This window comes from Cygnus atratus, chromosome 5 (genome assembly GCF_013377495.2).
Source record: "Cygnus atratus isolate AKBS03 ecotype Queensland, Australia chromosome 5, CAtr_DNAZoo_HiC_assembly, whole genome shotgun sequence".
Taxonomy (NCBI): Eukaryota; Metazoa; Chordata; class Aves; order Anseriformes; family Anatidae; genus Cygnus; species Cygnus atratus.
In genome coordinates, this window is record NC_066366.1 from 41,138,388 (window position 1) to 41,158,964 (window position 20,577).

Sequence of the window (20,577 nt, forward strand, 5' to 3'; positions counted from 1 at the left end):
AGGTGTTCTCGCAGCGCCCGCCCGCCCCCGCCCCTCGGCCTCGGGGAGCGGCGCCGTTGCCGTGGTTGCCACGGCCGTGGCGGGCGGGGCAGCGGCCGCCATTTCCGCAGCCATGGCGGCGGCGTGCGGCAGGGCCCTGCTGGCTCCGCTCGGCCGGCGGCGGGCCCCGCTCCGCTCCCTCACTGCCGCTCCTCCTCCTCCTCCTCCTCCTCCTCACGGCCCCGCCGCCGCGCCGCTCTACGACGTGGTGGTGTCGGGCGGGGGCATGGTGGGCAGCGCCATGGCCGCCGCGCTGGGTAAGGCCGTGACCTTCCTGCGGGCGGGGCGGCTGGAGGCGGCCGTCGTGGGGGGCCTCGGCGTAGCTCTGTTTTGATTTATTTTTTACGCAACTAGTGCTTTGAGTTGTCTAGGCTACTTGTGGTATTTGTGTCAGGTATTCACCCTCAGATCGCTGATGAATAATTTCAGCCGTAGCTGTGTTTTCCTGGGAAGTTATTTTTAAAGCTTAATGCCTACGTGCTCTTCTGACCCGAAGTTTTATTCTCTAAGTCTGTATTTTAAAGGTCAGGATACTGAGTTTAAAAATACATTTGCAGTTAGTTTTTGTCAATAATGATCCTGAGAGTACGGGCAGCTCCTGTATTTGCAACGTTGATTCAGGAGGGTGTGATATGGACAGAAGCCTGAACAGAAGAGATTTTAAAGAGCAAAGATCCTAAGAAATAAGGTTCTTTGCAAGTATTAAGGATTCACTTCACAAATTTATCGTTGTTCTGTGTGTGTTGTTAAACGCCACCATAATGACAGTTGAGACAGCACCAGGAGCCCCTCAGGCAGTCCTTAAGGCTAAGGAGCAGAGTTGAGGCCTTTCAAGAGATGAGGTCCTTACGTGGAATCTAGAAAGCAAGTTCAGTTTGTAGCTGTTGTTAGGGCTGCTGTAGCAATAAACTTGTGATGATGTAAGGACATTGTTCCTGGTCTCTGTAGGTTGTACCAATAGAGCATTCAGATGTAAGGAGCACTGTCAGTTTGGGGTGATTTACTCTGTACTTGAGTAATCTCTTCAATTTTTTTTTCAGTTCTCTTTAGCTATGTGGGAATTCTAAATTCTCTGTGCTATTCCACTGTCAAAATAGAGCAATATAACCAACACAAATGCAGTTGCTAAATATCATAGGAGTTTAAATTTTTGTCTGTTGTTCTAGTTAGTGAATTTATATTTAGGCTCTGAAAACGTGTTCTGTACTTGCAGAATTAATTCATTAATAATGGACTTTCATAACAAAATTGCACAAATTTGTGCAAAAAATGAAAAAATTGTACAAAAAGGTTAAATCATTGCTTTAACTGCAGAAGGGTTGTCAGTCACAGTTACAGGGTTGTAGCTATAAAGCTTCAACATACTAAAGTTTACCTGCCTAGTCAAAACCTGCACTGTAAACGTGTTTCTTCATGAGGTTTAATTTGAATTCTATCTTCTTACAAAAACACGTAGACGTTATTGATGAAGAAATGAGAAAAGGGCCTTTTGGCAGGAGCATTCTACCAAAGCGTATATTTGCTTCCTTTAGGGCATGATATCCACTTCCATGATAAGAAAATCGCTTTGCTGGAGGCTTGTCCTAGGAAAGAATATGGTCAATTGCCAGAGAGGTTCAGTAACAGGGTCAGTTCCATCTCCCCAGGATCAGCGACCCTCCTAAGCAGTAAGTGCAATTTCTGTTCTTTGTGTTTTTAGCAGCATGTTTGAACTGTTTTTGTTTTGTTTAAACAAAACCCCTCTGAGGATGCATTGCCTTCATCCTGAACAGGATGGGGTTGTTTGGCTTTGTCTCTTAGTATTCTAAGTACTGAATTACAGGGGTTAAATCAGGCTTTTCATCGTAACAGGGATCTGTGTTCTGGTATCTTGGTCTGATTACTTACATAAATATATATAATGCAAATGTTTGTGTTGTTAGGCTAGCAGAAGGTTGTAAGATGCTCTCTACAGCATCTGTAATGCTCTGTTCACAAAATAAGCACGTTTCCCATGTATTTAGTGTTCTGTAGTTTGGTAATTCACTTCTCCTGATCAATTTTCATTTCAAAGGCAGATTGGAGCTTTGATTCCTTATAGAGAAAGAAATGTTATAGACAGCGATGGTTATGAATGTCTGTGTCTTTTTTTTTGCCGAATGACAGTTGACCATATAAGTCACAGCACTCACAGAAAACTTGTGTCTTTTCTAGTGGCTTGTGTTAATAGCAAAATCAATAACGTGACGCTGGAGCTGTAAAAGTGCTGAGGTAGAACTGCCCCTGTTTAGGGATGGTGAAAGTCTGGGCAAGCTGGAAAGGAGTTAGTGGTTCATAGTCAGGGAGAAAGGAGGAGAGTGTGGAGCGAGCTTCAGCTTTGTTTGGGTCTCAATGTCCCTTGTGTCCCCATGCATTTGCGTCTTCTTTCTCTTTCAGGTTTTGGTGCCTGGGATCATGTCTGCAGCCTGAGATTCAAACCGTTCCGGCGAATGCAGGTGCCATACTCAGGGATGGGAATGTGCTGTGCGTTTGTCTGCTTTGAATTCTCAAACATCCAAAGTTGTATTTCTTTGGCAAAGGGCAGGCCATGCTTTTCTGTAGGGAGACGCCTGTTCTCAGTCTTGATGTTGCAGGATGAAAACTTGATTCCTAATGGAAGCTGTAGATATGGAGACATGGGTACTAGTCAGGAAAGACAGAAATAAAGGTAAAGGTGGTAGGCTAGCATTATGTGTTAGTTATATAACAGTAGTCCAGGACATTTCCTCTAGTCCTGTATCTCTAGATTGACATACCCTTTTGCTGTTAAGGTAAGACATATTCTTGTTCCCTGAAGGAACTGCCCTTATTTGTCATGTAGCTTCATATCATGTATTTTTTCTTTGCAGGTGTGGGATGCTTGTTCAGAGGCCATCATTGTTTTTGAGAAAGATGACTTAGATGACATGGGTTACATAGTGGAGAATGACGTCATTATGTCTGCTCTCACAAAACAGTTAGATGCAGTAGCAGGTAGTGGACAACTTCTTTAATATTTTATTGCCTGCAGAGAGCTTTCACTTAGTTGTCTTCTGTTGTGTATGCTAACTTATGAAAGGAGAAAGATGATTAGTCTAACAACAAGAAGCTGCCCATGTTCCAGAGTTATGGGGGGCGGAGGGGAGGGAGAAATTGTCTTCCATAGGCTACAGAGCATGAAGACAATTGCATATGTACTTCTCCAGAACATAGTCTCCTCAAAATGAGACTTAATGAAAAGGTCTGTAGCTTTCTGTCCAGAGCAGACTTTGCAGTGACAAACAGTTGGCCAGATCTGTTCTTTCTGAGTGCCTTGAGAATTGTAGGGTCAGTTCTTAGGGTGCCATTACGACACGTGTGGCCCTTTGCTGTTGTAGTGATGTTTCCTTTTTTTTTTTTTTTTTTTGTGTCTGTATCATGCTGTGACCCTGGTACTTTGTGTTCCCACCAGACCGGGTGGAGGTTTTCTACGGGAGCAGAGCAGTCGGGTATACCTGGCCCCTTCCCTCTCACAGCTGTGACACAAGCCCTTGGGTCCAAATTGAGTTAGCTGATGGACGCAGACTTCAGACCAAACTGCTGGTAACTAAACTTTTTATTTCTGTTGATCAGGCATCATCTCTTGCCCAAGTCCTTTCCACTGGATTTGGTTCTGATTCCGTGTGTGCCGCTCCACCCACGTGGAGGGCTTGAGTGAGGTGAGTGGCTAACTCTGTCAGAGCTGCTAAGGGACACAGCGCGTAGCCTCTTCTGTACCTGATGCAAGAAGACTGTGAACTGGGCAAGAGCAGAAGGGGCCACCTCTTCTGGTTTGGGGGAATATGGATATATATTCTTATGTATAAACAAAAATATAATATAAAATATAATAACTCGGAATATTGGCTTTCTTAGGAGATGCTCAAGAGGTTGTTTTGCATCTCTTTCACAGATTGGTGCAGATGGCCATAACTCTGTAGTCCGGAAGGAAGCTGAAATTCAGAACATCGAGCATCGGTACGACCAGTCAGCTGTGGTGGCAACTCTTCATTTGTCTGAGGTGAAATTCTGCAGACTCTCTTCCATAAGCAGTAGAACAGCTTAAGCAGATGATGCCAGGTCACTAGTTTTTAACTGTCCACTGGCTTCTTTCCACTGTAGGCCACAGAAAATAACGTAGCGTGGCAGAGGTTCCTTCCCACGGGGCCGATTGCTCTTCTTCCGGTAAGATGCCTCGTGATCTCTGGTTTTTACCTTTTAGTCTGTTCCTATAGTAACTTTTCTTCTATTCTGCCTTGTACTTTTCATTTATTAAAGTTATCCTTGCAGTGGTTGCTTTTTTTGTTTGTTTCTTTTCCTGTTGATACTTACCCTTGAAATTCTCTTAAACCAGCTGTCTGACACTGCCAGCTCTCTGGTTTGGTCTACATCTCATGAACATGCATCAGAACTTCTCGCTATGGATGAGGAAGGTTTTGTGGATAGCATCAACTCTGCCTTTGTGAGTATCAGCCTTGCAGCAGGTATGGGGCTGGCTGTTGTAATCGTGAAAAGTACAACGAATCCAAAAGCTTAAAGGATAGTAATGGGAAAGGTGGATTCTCAAGTTTCTTCCTCTAGTGGGGATGATATCAAAAGGACAATTAGCAAAGAAGGTCGTTCTTTTAGGTTAGTTCTGAAAGGCACTGTAGAAGTTGAACTGAATTTCTGAAAGATGGGAAAGATAAGATAGGCTTATCCTAGTTGGAGACTTACATGTCCTAAAGTGATGAAGGTTATTTCTTCTGCTGCGTATTTTTGTCCAGGTGGTTAAAATTCAGCATTTGGAGCTAGTTCAGATTTTTTTCTGCTGGGTTCTTTTATATGTCCCATTTGGGTTAATTTCTAAAGATTTCTTTTTGTTTGCTTGCTTGTTTCAGTGGAGCAACGTAAACCACTCCGACTTCATCGACACTGCAGGGGCCATGTTTCGGTCTGCTATTTCACTCCTGAAACCCTCAGGGACTGCAGTCCGTCAGCTGCCCCCAAGCGTCGCTAAAGTAGACCCAGAGAGCCGAGCCATGTTCCCCCTTGGAATGGGGCATGCAACAGAGTACGTCCAGCACCGCGTGGCTCTCATTGGGTAAGGTCCCTGCAGGTGGCCGCTGGGTGAGTGGGTGGCATGTGGTTAGAAATGATGTGAGCATAGTGACTGCCAGTTAACAAATGAGGTGGCTAGAAATACATTTATGCTTGCAGTTTGACTTGATCCACGCCCCGTTTATATCATTTGCTCTTGTGTCAACAAAACCCTTTGGTAAGAGTAGCTTTCTGTGTGCTTCCTATGTAAATTGGGTGAGAATTCTTTTCCTTTTCTGGTTTGCGTGGTTCAGCAAAACAATGCAGTATCTCACGATGAAGCTGTACTTCCCCAAACATTGTAGCAGCCGTTCTGTGTACCAGTTTGAGTTTTAGCTCACTTTTCTTGAACACAAATGACAAAACTTACAGACAATTCTGGATAGAATGTTATAGGCTTTTGTACAGTGATTGATAGAAAGAGGGAAATACCTCAGCTTTTACATTCTAAGGCTGAATGTACTCTCTTCTCCCCCATAGCTGCAGTACCTTGCTAGTTTATAGTAATTCTTGAATGCCACATTACATTTCAGATACCTTCCTTCTTTCCAACTTCTCGGTCACTCTGTGCTTATGAGCATACTGTGCTTTATATCTCATTAATGTTTTAAATGTGTGGTCTTACATTTCGTAATCAAATTTTATTTAATTTCTTTAAGAAATATGTTTGGTTTTGTTCTTTACAGATAAGTTACTCATAATAAAATCAAAATCGGTTTCTTTTCAGCGATAAACCACTACTTTGTATTCACGATGTCTGTATACTTGGTGTTGTGAAATGTGACACATCACCTCACACTTAATCTACCTATTGGGATATAAAAAATAGGACCTGAAGGCCTTGCTGACCTAAAAATCGTAGCAAGCAAAGCCACAACCGCCATTCACACAGGATTGATCAAAACCTACCTAGGATCATTCGCCCTATCCATCATAATAATCATCGTATCAGCACACAGACACCAAACAATGGCCCCCAACATCCAAAAAATCTCATCCCCTACTAAAAATAATCAACAGCTCCCTAATTGACCTCCCTGCCCCTTCAAATATCTCTACCTGATGTGAAATGTGTCAGTTACACGCTTTCTGTGGTGCCAAGGTCACTTACAAAAAATAGTGAAGTCTGTTCTACATATGATCTCACATGGGACTTTAGCTAGTCACCTCTTTACTGTTTTTCCTTTCAGATCTACTTTTTGCTCTCGTGTTTTTCTTGCTCTCGCCCCTTTTTCTTGCACCTTTCAACTGGAGAGGTGGTCAGGTAGTTCAGCATAGCATACAAGGAGAGGTACTAGATAAAGCTGTATATGCTGCTCTAGGATCAAGTTCATTGCGAAGAGTTTGTCAGCCTTTTGGCTTTCTTCAAGAAAGGGTCTAAATTTCTGTCTTTTTCTTGCTCTAGGGATGCGGCACACAGAGTCCACCCACTTGCAGGACAAGGTGTAAACCTGGGTTTTGGTGATATTGCGTGCTTAACTCATCACCTCAGTGCAGCAGCCTTCAACGGGCAAGATCTGGGTAAGGATCCATGAGGTGTCAGTGAGATGTTTACTCTTAGAAGCCTTTGCTGGTAACATGAGGGCAAGCATGCTGCTATTTTGCATTTAAAAGGCACAAGTATTTCTGAAGCAAAACTGTTGGATGCAGTTTCCATCCTTAAAAACCTCAAAGAAGCTTTAAAAGCACAGAAGGATGGTAGTTAAAGAGGTGGTGAGATGAAGACCACTGGCTGATGGAATGAGGTATTTATTGAGATAGACCATTTCTCTGCTGTTTCTGTGGTTTTCAGTTGTCTGTGGAGACTGCTATATAGACAAGACGCGTAACCTTTTGTGGTTATCTCTTCCAGGGTCCTTAAAGCATCTCTTAAAGTTTGAGACAGAACGGCAGAGGCACAATGTCTCCTTGATAGCTGCTATTGATATATTGAAGAGGCTTTACTCCACGAGCCTGGCTCCCTTGGTGTTGCTGAGGACATGGGGATTGCAAGCAACAAATGCCCTGCCTCCCGTCAAAGTAAGATTCTTACTTTAGTGAGGGTTGTACGAAGATTCCAGAATCACTCAAGCGTACACAAGCTGTTGAAGTAAAGAAAAACACTTTTTGGTTGGAAAATGGTAACTTCTTCAAACTGAGTTTTTATGCTGTAATGAGCCTAAGGATTTCTTAAATAACTTGTGGCTCAGTGGTTGTAGGTTTCTCCTGCAGCACAGGGGAAGATGAAGGATCTGGGTGTCTGCTCTGTCTCAGTAATTATGGGTTAAAAGTCATTAGGAGTCTTTGACTTCATCTTGCTACGGAATGCAAACGTGGGACTTTGAACTGCATTCCAGAAAGTAACCGTGAAAAAATAGCCCTATAAAAACAAATCTTTACTAAAGAGCAAGACATCAGGTGACTTGACAGATATGGTGCGCAGCTCAGACAGGTATCTGTTTCTGTGCTGTTCTGCCTTGTTAACTTGTTCTCTCCTGGCTGAAGTAAAAGTCTGGAATGGAAGTTACCTGAGGAGGGCGTTGGCAAGCAGGTTCAGTCTTAAACACAGAACCTCTATTTGCAGCCTAGCTGCCTAAATTTTGCTCAGTCTTGACTTAGTTGTTGGACTGTCGTGATGTTCATTCACCTGCTCTCAGAGCTCCCAAACACCCTCAAATCAGACTCCTTATTTCTGGATTTGACTGTTTTATGACACAAATCAAGTCACCTTCTTTCCTATGAAACACAGGTGGCCAAGTTTCCTGTGTGTCATGTCACAGTGAGACACTAGGCTGAACTGAAGAGCAGTAACTTCCGAAGGTGTAGTAGCTGCCACTGGCAAGGTGTCTCTATTTGTTTTACTAAAAAGAGCAACGCGCTGCTGCTTCAGTGCTCAGTATTTTTACAGTTTCTTTGTTTAAAGCAGAAAAACAGACGAAAGCCTCTTTTTCTAAGCTCAAGACCTATTGGTTACGTCTCTGCTTTGTGCTAGAAGGAACAGAATGCTGCAATTTCTTTAACTTTGTTGCATATAGGGATAGATGCTCTGCACTTGACAAAAAAAGGCTGACAAGGAACTGTTGCCCATGTGGAGCTGGGAAGGAGAGGATAGCTGCTTTCTAGAATGTATACAAATATACCAGTTTACAAATTACTTTTCTTTTTCCTCCCCCATTTTAGGAGCAAATCATGGCTTTTGCCAGCAAGTGATCTGTTTTCAGTTTGGAACAGCAGCTTGACAGTGAGTGCATTACCCTTACAAAGACTGTGACTGTTGTGAATCTTTGAATCATGTTATTTTAATTTAACAATAAAAATGAGGGATTGAGCTGTGTTTTACACCATCCACTGGTTTATGCAGAACTTGTCTCATCTGCTCTCCTCAAGAAGATTTAGGGTCTCTTCCTATAGTACGTGGTCTCTTAAGCCACTGAACTATCTATGCAATGTGCTTTTAATTTGCGCCTTCTGAATACAAGACTGAGGTGGAAACAGCTTTCTGGGTTATCTCCTGGCAATATGCAGGGCTGAATTTTGCTAGTTATGAACTTTGCTGCTTAATTACTTTCAGTTTTCCCTGACGTGATTTCTGGAAGTGTTATGTTGATTCTGGGTTCTTACCACTTCCTGGACTCAGAAAGGAGGAGTAATTTTTAGCAGCAGAAAGCCACCTCCAAGCCACCTCCTGATGGCAGATACCCATGTTTTGAAGTTCTAATCTGTTTCTCCTTCACCTTTCCCCCCTGCCACTCCCTCGGTGCTTTATTTAATAATGGTGTTGCTTGTGGAACTGGTTAGTCTTAAGGGCTCTCCAATACCATGAGAAAGAGATGCAAGATAACAGCATCTAGGAACGAAGACATCACCACAAAGTTGTGAATATTGTTAAAAATGCTTTAATTACTAAAATAGAAATTCAAGATATTCTGTCTTAGGTTCCAAACACCAGCCTCCTATGTTAGACATTTGAGACTCACAACATTGAGTGAGTACTGCTACTGGGCACGATTTACATGTACAGTTAACCAGTATCAGGAATTAACACCACAAAGAATTCAACATAAGTTTTTGACTGAAAACCATTACTTGTGCTTCTTCAGTCACACATACTAGTCAGTTCCTTTTAGTGAGGATAAAAGACGTTACGAAGGAGGAGATAAAAATCAGTGATGCAAGCAAAACTCTTCCCTTAAAAGGCTGCTTAGTCTTCAGTTAAGCTAATAAATAATCTCATTGCACTAGGGTAAGTGTGAGGACTTGACTGGCTTCTCTGTATCCTCAACCCACCTTTAGTAAGATGTAAACAGCAGGGGCTCAATTCTGCAGTTTCTTGCAAAAGAAACCTTTGAGCTGAGTTTTTGTTTCTCTTATGACTGCAGCATCAAGCCCCTGATAGAGAGCAGCAGTTAAGCTTCAGTTAATGAATTGTGCCACTGACAAATGAAGGCCCTGAGCATTCAGATTTAATGCAATTTTGGTACGGGCTAGCAGATGCTCCCACATAGGATTTGTAGTACCAGAGTTTGAGGAAAAGAAGCTTATTCTACATGGTACCTATCTTGTTCTAGGCATCCTCCCTTCAGACAAAACCAAACCTGTAAGTACTCCTCAGGGCTCGTGTATATTCAGTTGGCAGATATGCTGCTGCTTGTGCCTTACATGTGATGTCCCACCATGTCATACTGTTTAAGATATAGCCTCACTGCATATAGCCTCTTGGCCCCAAGATCTAGTAAGAGAGTTTGTTGTAGCACTGGCTCAGACTGGAAGCCTTTTGGATTATTACATGAGTTAACTTTCAGGAGTAACACACCTGGCTATTAACCACTGCAACCTACTTTGTATTTTCCAAGAATGCAAAGGTGAAGAAGAATGTTCACTCAGAAGAAAATGAATATGTTTTCAGTCACCTTGTTGTTGAGACCAGACTGTATACTAAGTTTTGTCGAATATTAAGGCGGGGAAGAAGAAAGGTTTGTGTTTGAGAAGAGGCCAGCATCCCGGCTGGACTCCACAGTTAACTTTCTTCATGTTGAAACAGAAGCTCCTAGTGAAGATGGAACAGAAGGTTGGTCTGGCACTGAGGAATTTCCCAACATGGATCTCTTAACAGATTCTGGTAAGGAGCATAGGTAGGATGTTCATTTCATGTTTCAAAGAAACAGTCTGAATTTACAGCAAGTTGTCAGCGGTGGGACAGGTACAGGCAGCTCCATCCCCACCCCCTGGACTCCTATGCTGACTAAACCTGTTCACTCAAAAGCGTGCTTTGTATCCTAGTGCCATAAAACCTGAGATACAAAAATGGGGTAACTTAATCAGCCGTAGTCAAACTTGCACTGCTAACAAGGAAGAGGACTAATGTTCACAGTAAGGCAAAGTTCTAAGTCTCCACTGCTTGGTAAGATTAACATCCTTGGCGCGTTAGGATGTGAGTGCACTAGTTCCTCCCCTTGCTAGATGTTACCAGTTATTTTCAAATCCAGTTTGCAGAGAAGGTATTGTGAGGGCAGTCTTGTGTTTCACAGAACTGGGAAAGGTGTGTGGTAGCATATGGGTAAGTGCAAATGCTTGACAGGAACAAAGTGTTCATCACAAGACATGGGTGAATATAAGCTTCCCTTAGTCACATGGGTAATACCGCTCTCTTCCTAAAACTGGGGTAAATTCATCTTTAAGTTACATGTTCTGGGTTGAATAGAAGATGGTCATAGCAAAGTGTGCTGTTATTAGACCAGATGTTTCATCTGAATGCATCCTTAATTTCGTTGTGGGTATAGTGTGACAAACCTTTCTTTTGGCAGTGGAGTTGAACTATCTGGCAGTGGTGCCTAGTTTTGTGCCAGCACAACGGTGTGTTATGACTAGATGGTAAATGAACCAAGTTATCAGGTCTGGTTGCCGGACGTACTGTACGGCTGCACAGACTTGTAAAGGCAGCACAAAGGTAGGAACACAAACAGTAGGTCACAGGTGCTGCTTAAGAAACTCCTGCTGCCTAAAGAAATAAGTGGTATGGTACAACCTATTTTTCAGCCAACACCTTTCTGAAAATCATACCTAAAGAGTGCTTATAGCAGGCCCCCTGAAAGACTGAAGTCTTCCTGCAATGCATTAGCTAAGCTAACAGCTGGATATTTGGAACACTGAGGCTGGAAGCATCCAGAGTTGTTCAGTTTTCTCTGAATGACTGCTGGTGCCATCTTTAATGTCTGTATTTAATGTCCCCCAAGCAAACATCAATTCTGTATGCCTTAAAATAAAAGGGAGGAGGAGAAATCACGTGTCTGTAGTTTACCACCATGTGCCAGGTATACTGTGCTTTTAGCAATGGGATGCTATACAAATGTGCTGGTGAAAGCTGGCTTTGAGCCCCTTGCAGACACTCTGCTGGAGTTTAGGCTTTTTGACTTTCAGAAGGCAGCTTCTGGATCATTTACGACAATCACAATTATAAATTATACTTATAATTTCATTATGTGTGATGCCAATCCCAGGTGAAGATCTGTTGTATAGCTTTGGTCCATGCTGTACTCTGTGACTGATTCCAGCTGAACAACATACCTGGAGATTTCAATTTGCTTTGTCAAACTTTCAGAAATGCTGAAGTCCACAGGAATGTCACAGCTCAATACGTTATCCCCAGAGACTGCAGTAAGTGAAAGGTAGCACCCAAAGTCCAGCTTGTCTCTATGTTGTTCACTTTCTTTGTTAACTATGAAGGAAGAAAAAGAAGTTGTTCCCAACAGTTTTCTAGAGTTGTAGGTTGCACAGATAACAGCAACTACAACATAACAACACTGGAAAGACGTGGTAGGGTAGTTAGCCAGAAAAAGGAACTAGTGTATGTTGATTGTTAAAGAAAGGGGGAAGATGGTTTTAGGATTTAAATCTTTTTCTCACCTGTAAGAGTGTGTTGTCCCTAAATCCAAAACCTTCCTTTAATAAAGCAGTGATGTATGTGAGATCCATGCAGAGGAAAGGGCTTGCTGAGCTGTACCTCTCCATGTTATCACAGACTAAAGGAAATAAAAAAAAATCAGCAAAATAAAAAAGCTTTTGTCTACATTATACACTTGAGCTGCCCTGAAGCTAAAACCTACTAAACCAAGCCACCCACTTCTATTAATGGGTACATATAACACATGGTACATACTACACAGCTCTTCTCTAAAGTTGGACTCTACCTTCTAGGCTGGCAGTTATTTTTTCTTTACCCACCCACCCGTGCTAGCAGCATGACAGGGAAGAGGCTGTTGCCCAAACAACCTCTCAGTCGCTGGAGCTGATTCTACACCAACATTCAAGAACACCTATCCAAAGTCATCTGAGTTTCTAGGGAAATTATCCAAAATATCATTAGAACTTAGGTCCTATTTTAGAAAAAATCAGTCCTAAGCTACATAACTAAGCAAATCTGATGACAAAGATGGTCTACTATTGTCATAAGGATGATCATAATTGAGAGGTACTATCTTACCCTGTAACCTAAAGGTTTAGCCATACATAGCATGGAGAGGTTTTGTTTTTTTTTTTTTTTTAAGGAGGAGGTATAAAACTAGAGCAAGCATTCAGGAATAAGGTTGGGGGAGGAAAGGAGATGCAGAGTTTGTCTTAAACAATCTCTACTCTTTCTCTATATTGTTAGAGATTAAAAAGGACTTAAGGTGACAGACTAACAGAAGTCAGCGTTCTACATAACTCAGAGTTGCAGTTTTACAGATGATCTTCATATAGCAAATACAGGAAATGTATGCCTCTTTGCACTGACATTTATCAGCTACTTCCCTTATTTCCTGAACAGAATTGCTAAGTTGCTAACACACGGTCTCTTGTCACTTCAATACTTTCTTCTGCAGTAGTTAGAGGTGTTGGCTAACAAAAGGCATGGGAGTGGAAGTGGAATAAAGGCTAAACAATCTTTTTTTGAAGCCAAACACATTAAGTACTGCCTTATACGTATTTTTCAGTGATCTCTCCTCCCCAGCAGTATCTCAAGTCTCATGTCAATTACCTTCTTTGGCTTTTCTTTCAAAATCTCTCACTTCCAGAACGCCTCCCTGTTCATAATCTGAAAAAGAGGAGGTGAGAAAACATCATCATAGATCTGAAAACAGTTGAATTCTACATTTAAGTTGACTCTAGCGTACAACCCAGTGGTGCTGTGCTAGGAGTGAAATCTGTTGGTAACAGAGAACAAAGCTAAAAGTCTAACTGGAGCTCAGAGCACAAGTCTCGTCTGCCAAATTCTGAACATCAAAACTGTGCTGAAGGACATGTGTTTATTCCCTGAATGCAGTTGGTGCATTTCTTCTTTCCCTGCTTCCCCTTCCTTTTCCCTCCTCCCCACAGCTCCAGTCTCCAGGGTGCTACTTTCTGGTTGACATACTTGCATTTAATAGATTACCCGAAACCAATTACCAATTAGGTTGGTGTCAACTGCTCGATCATAGTAATAGGAGAAAGCATAGAAGGAACTTCCACGAATCTCATCTGGTTGGTGCAGTTTCCCTTTGACAACCTTAAGTACTTCCAAGTAGCAAGGCTTGAATCCTGTTTCTCCTGTCAGGACAAACACAGTCAGGGTGAGCTAAAGAGGCACATCCAGCAGATGGAAGAATCACTGGCAATAGGATTAAAAAGGGAAGAAGCAGGGATTAAAGAATCAGAAGAGGTGAGAAGAGCTTAGGTATCCTCTCCATAATCCAGTATGACACCTGCATGCAGCAAGGACTCCATATCACCATCATCAGGTGGAACTGGTTAGAGTAGCTCATAGCAATATGAAAGGTGCGTTGAGCATACTAGAGTAGGTGCATGAAAAGCTTCCTCTGCTTCAGGCAAAGCTCCCACTGTTATGTTCTGCGGTCAGCAGAATCTCATTTACATTTGCTACCACTTGCTAGATAAAACTTTACTTTCCTTCCCCATCATGTTGTAATTTATCAGTCCACTCCACACACACCAAATCTGCAGCTCAGCAATTGTGTTCCACCCCACTGTAAGGCAAAGCAACGTCAGTCACTAAATGGGTTTGTTCTACCCACTGATAGGAACAACTTCATGTGCTGTTTGCAGCATTAGGGATAGCATCTTTAAGAAAAAGATTTGTCTTACAAGAAATCACAAGTTGCCTTATTTTACCTTCTTTGTTGCCACCATACTGGTACTTCACTCCCCCAAAGTGCCACTCCGCTTCCAATTGCTTTGGCAAACAAGAACTGCGGAACATTTGTCCGTCCACAGCTGGAAGAAAACCAGAGGGGAGAGTCAGAAAGGATAAAATTTAACACAGCTGCCGATCAATGTGTGGAGCTAGAAAAGAAAAGGCTGAAAGACCTTCATTAAGGTTGTCAAGCAAAAGTAAGGAAATCTGAACTGATAGATTGCCATAAACTATGAATTGAATTAAACTACCGTTATGTATTAAGGTGTTATCTCGGTCTGGAAAAGTTGTACTCATTTTGTCCTGCAAGCTACAGAGCAGTTAGGCTTGTCATTTGTTAACAAGAGATAAACGGTAGAAGAATATCTGGATAACGGCTGATCAGCACAGAAGACAACAATCACGAGAAGTAATTAATTAAACACACATACACAAGCCCTAACAAACAGCACGTAACTGACACAAGCAAAACAACTGAGCAAGGAAGTCAGAAACTTTTAAGACACTGATCAATGGCCACTACAGGAACTGCTAAGTATAGCCTCGAAGAGGTTTAAGCAGGAATATTGTAACGGATAAGAAAACATGTTTGTTGTGGCCAGCATGGGTCTCACAGGAAAAAGCAGACTTCTCTGGAATGTTTGAGGGTGACTGTGGGAATGTGTAAAACTTACTACAGGATGTTTAGAGAAAGGATCAAAGGCAGGGAAAGGGGATCGAAATGGTTCAGGGAAGAGCAAATATTGGAAAACGGAGGGAAAGATAAAGGGGGGCAGTCATAAGCCCCTGTTCAGCACTCTTTTCTGAGGCCTGTGACCAGTCACTGTAGTTTGTCCTATCTTTTTAAGCCCTACTCCCAACTGTTTTTGGTATGTTCCGATGCTTGTTCCAGTAATTAACACAAGCTTGTCTATCCAGCAAGTCAGAAGCCAGAAGGTGGGAAAATCCCAGGTCCTGGCCAGAAACCGGACAAAAGACCCAAGGTCTGGGCATGGGTATTGGAATGACTTACGGTCTGGGTCAGAGACTGGAAACACTCATGAATCTACGTGTTTGGTTTAGTCAGTGAGGGTGTGTGTGATATGCCCGTGGACTTCAAGCTAGACTAGACAGTAAATAGGAAAGGTGGTCTGGGGGAGCCTAAGGAGGCAAGCAGACACCAGAAAAACCTGTGAATTGGTTTGGCCTAAGCAGCAGTCCTTGGGAAAAGAACCTATTCATGCTGTTTGCATTTATGTGGATGCTGGTAAAGCTGTGTATTTGTGGCTGGCTGTGTCTTTAGGATATTTGTGTGTCCACTTGTGCATTTCTGGAATTTGCACTCAGTTTCACTGTTGGCTGAACATGGAAGTAGGGAAAAGCAGCTTTCTCACAAGACACGCTTTTTAAAAAGTGGTAGGCTGTTTCTGGACAGATCTATACCAGGAAAACACGTATATAATACAGAAGTGAAGACACAGGAAATGTGCTGGTGACACAAGACTAAACCTACCCATCTCTTCAGAAATCCTAGAGGTTTTGTCATCTGAACGTACCTTCCATATTCAAAGCTCCAAGAGTTGCTAGTCTGGCAGCTTTTAGTCCAAAACCCAAATAGCTGCAAACAATAAAGTAAGATATTACAGTTTAAATTCTTGCACATTTGGTATGCTTCACCAATACTGTCTTCCTAAATCACGGAACAGCCAAAACAAGTTTCCTTTCTTTGCTTCCCAGTACTCTGCCCTCTCTAAAATAGTTTCCTTTGCAAGAACAATTCCAAGTACCAGATGTACAAATGCCTAGACATATAGAGCTGTAAAAGGGGTAAATCTAAAACTGCAGAAAGTGATTGGAGATGGTGTGATGTTTCTACAAGACATTCATTAAAAAGCATTCAAATGAAATGAAAACAATCATTCAATTAGTCATAAAAACAAGGGAGAAAGAAAGATATTGAGGAGTGCATGGGGAGTAGTATGGCCATTCCTATGTCACGTGAATAAGACTATGTGCACTTAGGGCAGAACTAACAGAACTGCAGAATGTACCACTAAAAGGAAGATGTGCCTTCATCTCTGACTCCACAGAATACCACTGTACTCACTGCAAGCTAGGACTAAGAACAACTTTTATGAGAATGTCATTACATATTGCTGGCTTTAACAGTGCAGTTAGATTAAAAACCTGTTGGCCTTAGATTTCCTTCTCTGTGTTTGGCTGCCAGTCCCTTTAGTCACATCAATACAAGTGTTTACAGAATAAACAAGGTTAAATTAACCTTTATCTCCCTCATTTTAAGGAGATGATTTTTAATGTCAATTATTTCAAGTGATATAATTTATTGCATTGGTAAATACGGCAATCAGTTACATTGGTAAACACAAGCAGTAGGAGAGGAAGACTATTAAACCAGCTTTGCTGTCAAGTAAACATATTCTGCAATTAACTGAGATGATGGCCCCTCGCTCTAAGAAGGACATGGAGGTGCTTGAGAGAGTCCAGAGAAGGGCAACGAAGCTGGTGAGGGGTCTGGAGAACAAGTCTTATGAGGAGCGGCTGAGGGAGCTGGGATTGTTCAGCTTGGAGAAGAGGAGGCTCAGGGGCAACCTTATCGCTCTCTGTAGGCACCTTAAAGGAGGCTGTAGCGAGGTGAGAGTTGGTCTATTCTCCCACGTGCCTGGTGACAGGACGAGGGGGAATGGGCTAAAATTGCACCAGGGGAGGTTTAGGTTGGATATTAGGAAGGACTTCTTTACTGAAAGGGTTGTTAGGCATTGGAATAGGCTGCCCAGGGAAGTGGTTCAGTCACCATCCCTGGAGGTCTTTAAGAGACGTTTAGATGTAGCCCTCAGTGATATGGTTTAGTGGAGGTCTTGTTAGTGTTAGGTCAGAGGTTGGACTAGGTGATCTTGGAGGTCTCTTCCAACCTAGGTATTCTGTGATTCTGTGATATTCTTCACCCCACTAGTCATGGGCTGAGACCGATTCTCTGCTATACATGGCTGAGTTCTCACTGGACTATAAGTCATGCAAGTAAACTCTCTGGGTATCACTGCAGACATCTCAGAAACTTGTTAGTCTAACTCAGTAAGCACAACTAAATTCTTTCAGGCCGAGACTCCCCTCAGATGGTTCAAGAATCTGTTGTGCTCCATGGCGTATATTAGCTGCCTGTGGTTGTCTTGTTGGTTTCCATCAGTCTAGGTTTCAATTTTTGTCCAGTTACTGATGAGATGGGCTATTTGGAACTAGGAATAAAAAAAAAGCCTCAGGTGGGTCCTCTTTCCAAATATAACTAGGTTTAATTCTCACTGCTGGCTCGGTATCTACCTTTCTGCTTGGTCCAGAATATTTGGTTTGAATCCAGTAATAAGAATTCTTCTCGTTAAATATAGTGACTCGTAATGTGTCCTCTTGATTTGATGGGCTAATATTCCCTTACAGTGATGTTAACCATAATCCTGGAACACTTCCAGTCTACTAATGTCTTGTTCCAGTTCAACTAAAACATCAAGCAGATAAGAAATCTAGTAAAGTCATGGTCCCAGCAGCTGGTCACAGAATAACACAGACATTTCTGGTTAGCTCAGGGGCTGCAGAGAGATTGATTCTCCCACTGGAGACAGCAGCCTTTTTGCTCCTCACCTGTGGGTATAGAGCTTGTAGGTGCTATTAAACATTTCAAATGAGGTAAGAAAATCCCCAGGGCTTTCCTTCAAAGTTTCCTAAAAATTAAGTAGAAGAAGAAATCTTTTAGTTTTGATTATGCAACAAAAAATAAATAACTGATGAAATATCACAGATATACCCATAGGGTTTACTGCATGCTCATCTGATCTGCTTTGAAAACAAAAAACAGTTTTCCAGTGGTGCCCACTGCTGTAATATTTGCAATATTTAACACTGGGTTTATTTATATGCATCTTTGTGTTACTGCAATGTATAATGGAGAAGTGAAACAGATCAGGATGAAAATATTTTCTAATTCAGGATACCTGATTTTTTCAGAGTACTTCTCTACTTGTCTGTATATACACAGAGTCCCCACTGAAATCAGCTGCACTAGCATTGTAAACTTTTGCAAGTCAGACTAGAGATCTCAATTCAGGAACTAAGAATAAAAAAAAAAAAAAAAGCCAAGTAAAGGGTATTTTTCCCAAGTTTAGCAACTTGGCTGATACTTAAAGAAACACTGTGGCTACTCACTCCCAGTCTCAGTGCTGCTTTACCTCCTGGTTTAAGTGCTTCCCTCTAAACTAAGCTCTTATTTCACCACCTCCAGTCTTCCTTTCGGTGTTTCCTCTGCGTGCACCTCTGCCCCCCTGGTCCCTATTTCCTTGCCAGACTGACTCTCATATTCAGTAAATCAGGAACAGTACATGAGTCTGAAACTGGTTCATTCTCTTTTCCAGTCCCTGAGGCCTCAATCCCAGTTTGTGTCTTTCCTCTGCTAGGGACCTCATCTTCCCATCCCTTCTTGGCACTGTGCTTTCCTATCAGTCACTCTGCTATTCTGGGCCAAGCAGCAGAACCTGAGAGGACTGAATCTTCAGAGTTCCTGCTGCTGCTATTCAAGGAAGCAGATACAGCAAAAGCCAGATCTGCAATCATAGAGTCCTAGACAGAAGCCTGCCTGAAGCTGAAAGAGATTTGGCAGTATTTAGCTTAAATCTCTCCTGTACAAATACAAACTGAAGCTTATTTTGGTCCTCGGGTAGATAGGGTGCATAGGAGCGTCAGCGACATCCTGGACCCAACACATCCAGATCTTGCCAAATTTTGAGTTCTGTTCCTAAACCTTACATCACAAAAACTTTTAAAAAAGGAGAGTGGTGAAAAAAAAATGTTTGGATAAACAACTGTATTCCAACTCTTGCTTTCAAGAAAACGTTGAAATCTTCACACACTCCCCAAATGAGGCAGGCAACCAGGCAGATGATTATGGTGTTTTTTTTAATTGCTTTTAACTTTGGCAATAGCCAAACCATAAAAACCCTAATAAGATTTTAAAACCAGCTCCTTACAGTTACCATTATATGTCCTCTATTTACCTGTATACCTGTATTTCATTAATGAATCTCCTGGTATTACAGTGTTTTGTCTAAAATAATTCAAGAGCAAACATGCAACTGCCTCAGATTATAGAAGGGAAAAAAGCCTCAGCAAATCAAAGGACAAAATTCTGTCAGATGGGCAAAGCTCTTCAGAAACATCCTGAGCTGTCTGTGTGCTTTTTGGTGTGAACTTGACAATAGAGGCTAGAAGCAGACATATGCTCTACTAATTCACACCATTGGTCCTGCAGTAGCAAACCCTTAAGGCCTTTTCCTGCAAGACTGTAAGAAGTTTGAATCCTGAGCTGCAGTCCAGCATGCTTCACAGCTCCATTTAGCCTCTAAACCCCTGATATGCAACACTCTTTCCTGTTGGTCCGGTGCCCACTTCAGCAGGTGTTATCAACACAAAACAGAGGACAAGCCCAGCGTCCTAGAGGCTCTGCTGAACACGATAAGGTTGCACATCAGGTTTCAACATGACCCACCACAGCAGAACTAAAATATCCTGATATGAAAACCATGTGCTTTGTGGTCCCCAAACACCTGTTTGAGAATTTCAATTCCTGTAAACAAAATATGTTAAACTACTTCGTAACAATGACAACTTGACAACACTGAGGTACAGAATGCTATACTGCCCTTCCACTGCTTAACATCCACGTAATCTTTTCCAGCAAACTTCAGACTTGGATCCCAGTTCAAACTATTTCTAAAGAGATACAGAATTTCTGACAAATCCAGCAGAGATGCACTGTGGGACCGAGATAGGAATTCTCACAGGAAATGAGAGTAAATAAGAAAAAGAGGAGTTGGCTGTGCTATTATAAATAAGAACATTTGCTCCATCATAACCTCCCCATAATACTTTTTAGTGAGGATCTGCTACCAGACTGGAATGGAAGAAAAAATAACAACTCAGAAGAGAACCTGAATTTCTTGTAAAATGCAAGAATAACCCTGGAAGTGTGCTACATTTATCGAATGTGAAGTAATTACCTGCATTCAACGGGCTTTCCCAGCCTGGGTCTAGAAAACAAAAGCTGTTTCTCTTTAGTTTTACCTATTTGCTTACTTTTTCCTTCCTCCTTATCCAGGCTCCTCTGTCTGCAAGACCCTATCAGCCAACTGCTGATGTCAAAGCGTACAGATGTTCAGTACATCACAGATGCTCTGCTTGAGCCAGTGCTGACAAAATGAAAGCACAGAGCACAGCAGTGCCCGGGTCTCCCCACTGGCCTTGAGGTCCCGACCCACTTGCTT

General features: G+C 42.2%; 2 protein-coding genes across 5 annotated transcripts in view; one reads left to right on the top strand and one right to left on the bottom strand.

Annotated features, from left to right (window-relative positions):
• On the top strand, positions 1-8,458 carry COQ6 (coenzyme Q6, monooxygenase). The gene is made up of 12 exons (XM_035540146.1): positions 1-296; positions 1,572-1,706; positions 2,455-2,513; positions 2,907-3,030; positions 3,488-3,618; positions 3,968-4,075; positions 4,177-4,239; positions 4,409-4,516; positions 4,935-5,137; positions 6,539-6,654; positions 6,986-7,152; positions 8,293-8,458. The coding sequence occupies exons 1-12, from the start codon at positions 113-115 to the stop codon at positions 8,320-8,322; spliced, it is 1,428 nt and encodes a 475-aa protein (XP_035396039.1). The 5' UTR covers positions 1-112; the 3' UTR covers positions 8,323-8,458.
• ENTPD5 (ectonucleoside triphosphate diphosphohydrolase 5 (inactive)) overlaps positions 7,117-20,577 on the bottom strand; it is a 24,023-nt gene continuing 10,562 nt past the window's right edge. For 3 of the 4 annotated variants that reach the window (XM_050711361.1, XM_035540155.2, XM_035540154.2), the window contains 7 exons: positions 17,906-17,985; positions 15,814-15,875; positions 14,257-14,358; positions 13,534-13,674; positions 13,127-13,183; positions 12,016-12,131; positions 8,993-11,827 (listed from right to left, as the gene is read on the bottom strand). In XM_050711361.1, coding sequence (XP_050567318.1) covers positions 11,741-11,827; positions 12,016-12,131; positions 13,127-13,183; positions 13,534-13,674; positions 14,257-14,358; positions 15,814-15,875; positions 17,906-17,985 — 645 coding nt within the window. In that variant the 3' untranslated portion in view covers positions 8,993-11,740. Of the gene's footprint in view, positions 7,215-8,992; positions 11,828-12,015; positions 12,132-13,126; positions 13,184-13,533; positions 13,675-14,256; positions 14,359-15,813; positions 15,876-17,905; positions 17,986-20,577 lie in introns of those variants that run through there. The other variant, XR_004777669.2, reaches the window with a different exon arrangement.

Coding starts and splice junctions, on each gene's coding strand:
- COQ6 (XM_035540146.1), top strand. CDS start 113: ATGGCGGCGGCGTGCGGCAGGGCCCTGCTGGCTCCGCTCGGCCGGCGG. Junction 1,707..2,454: donor ATCAGCGACCCTCCTAAGCA/GTAAGTGCAATT, acceptor TTTCTCTTTCAG/GTTTTGGTGCCTGGGATCAT. Junction 4,240..4,408: donor GGCCGATTGCTCTTCTTCCG/GTAAGATGCCTC, acceptor CTCTTAAACCAG/CTGTCTGACACTGCCAGCTC.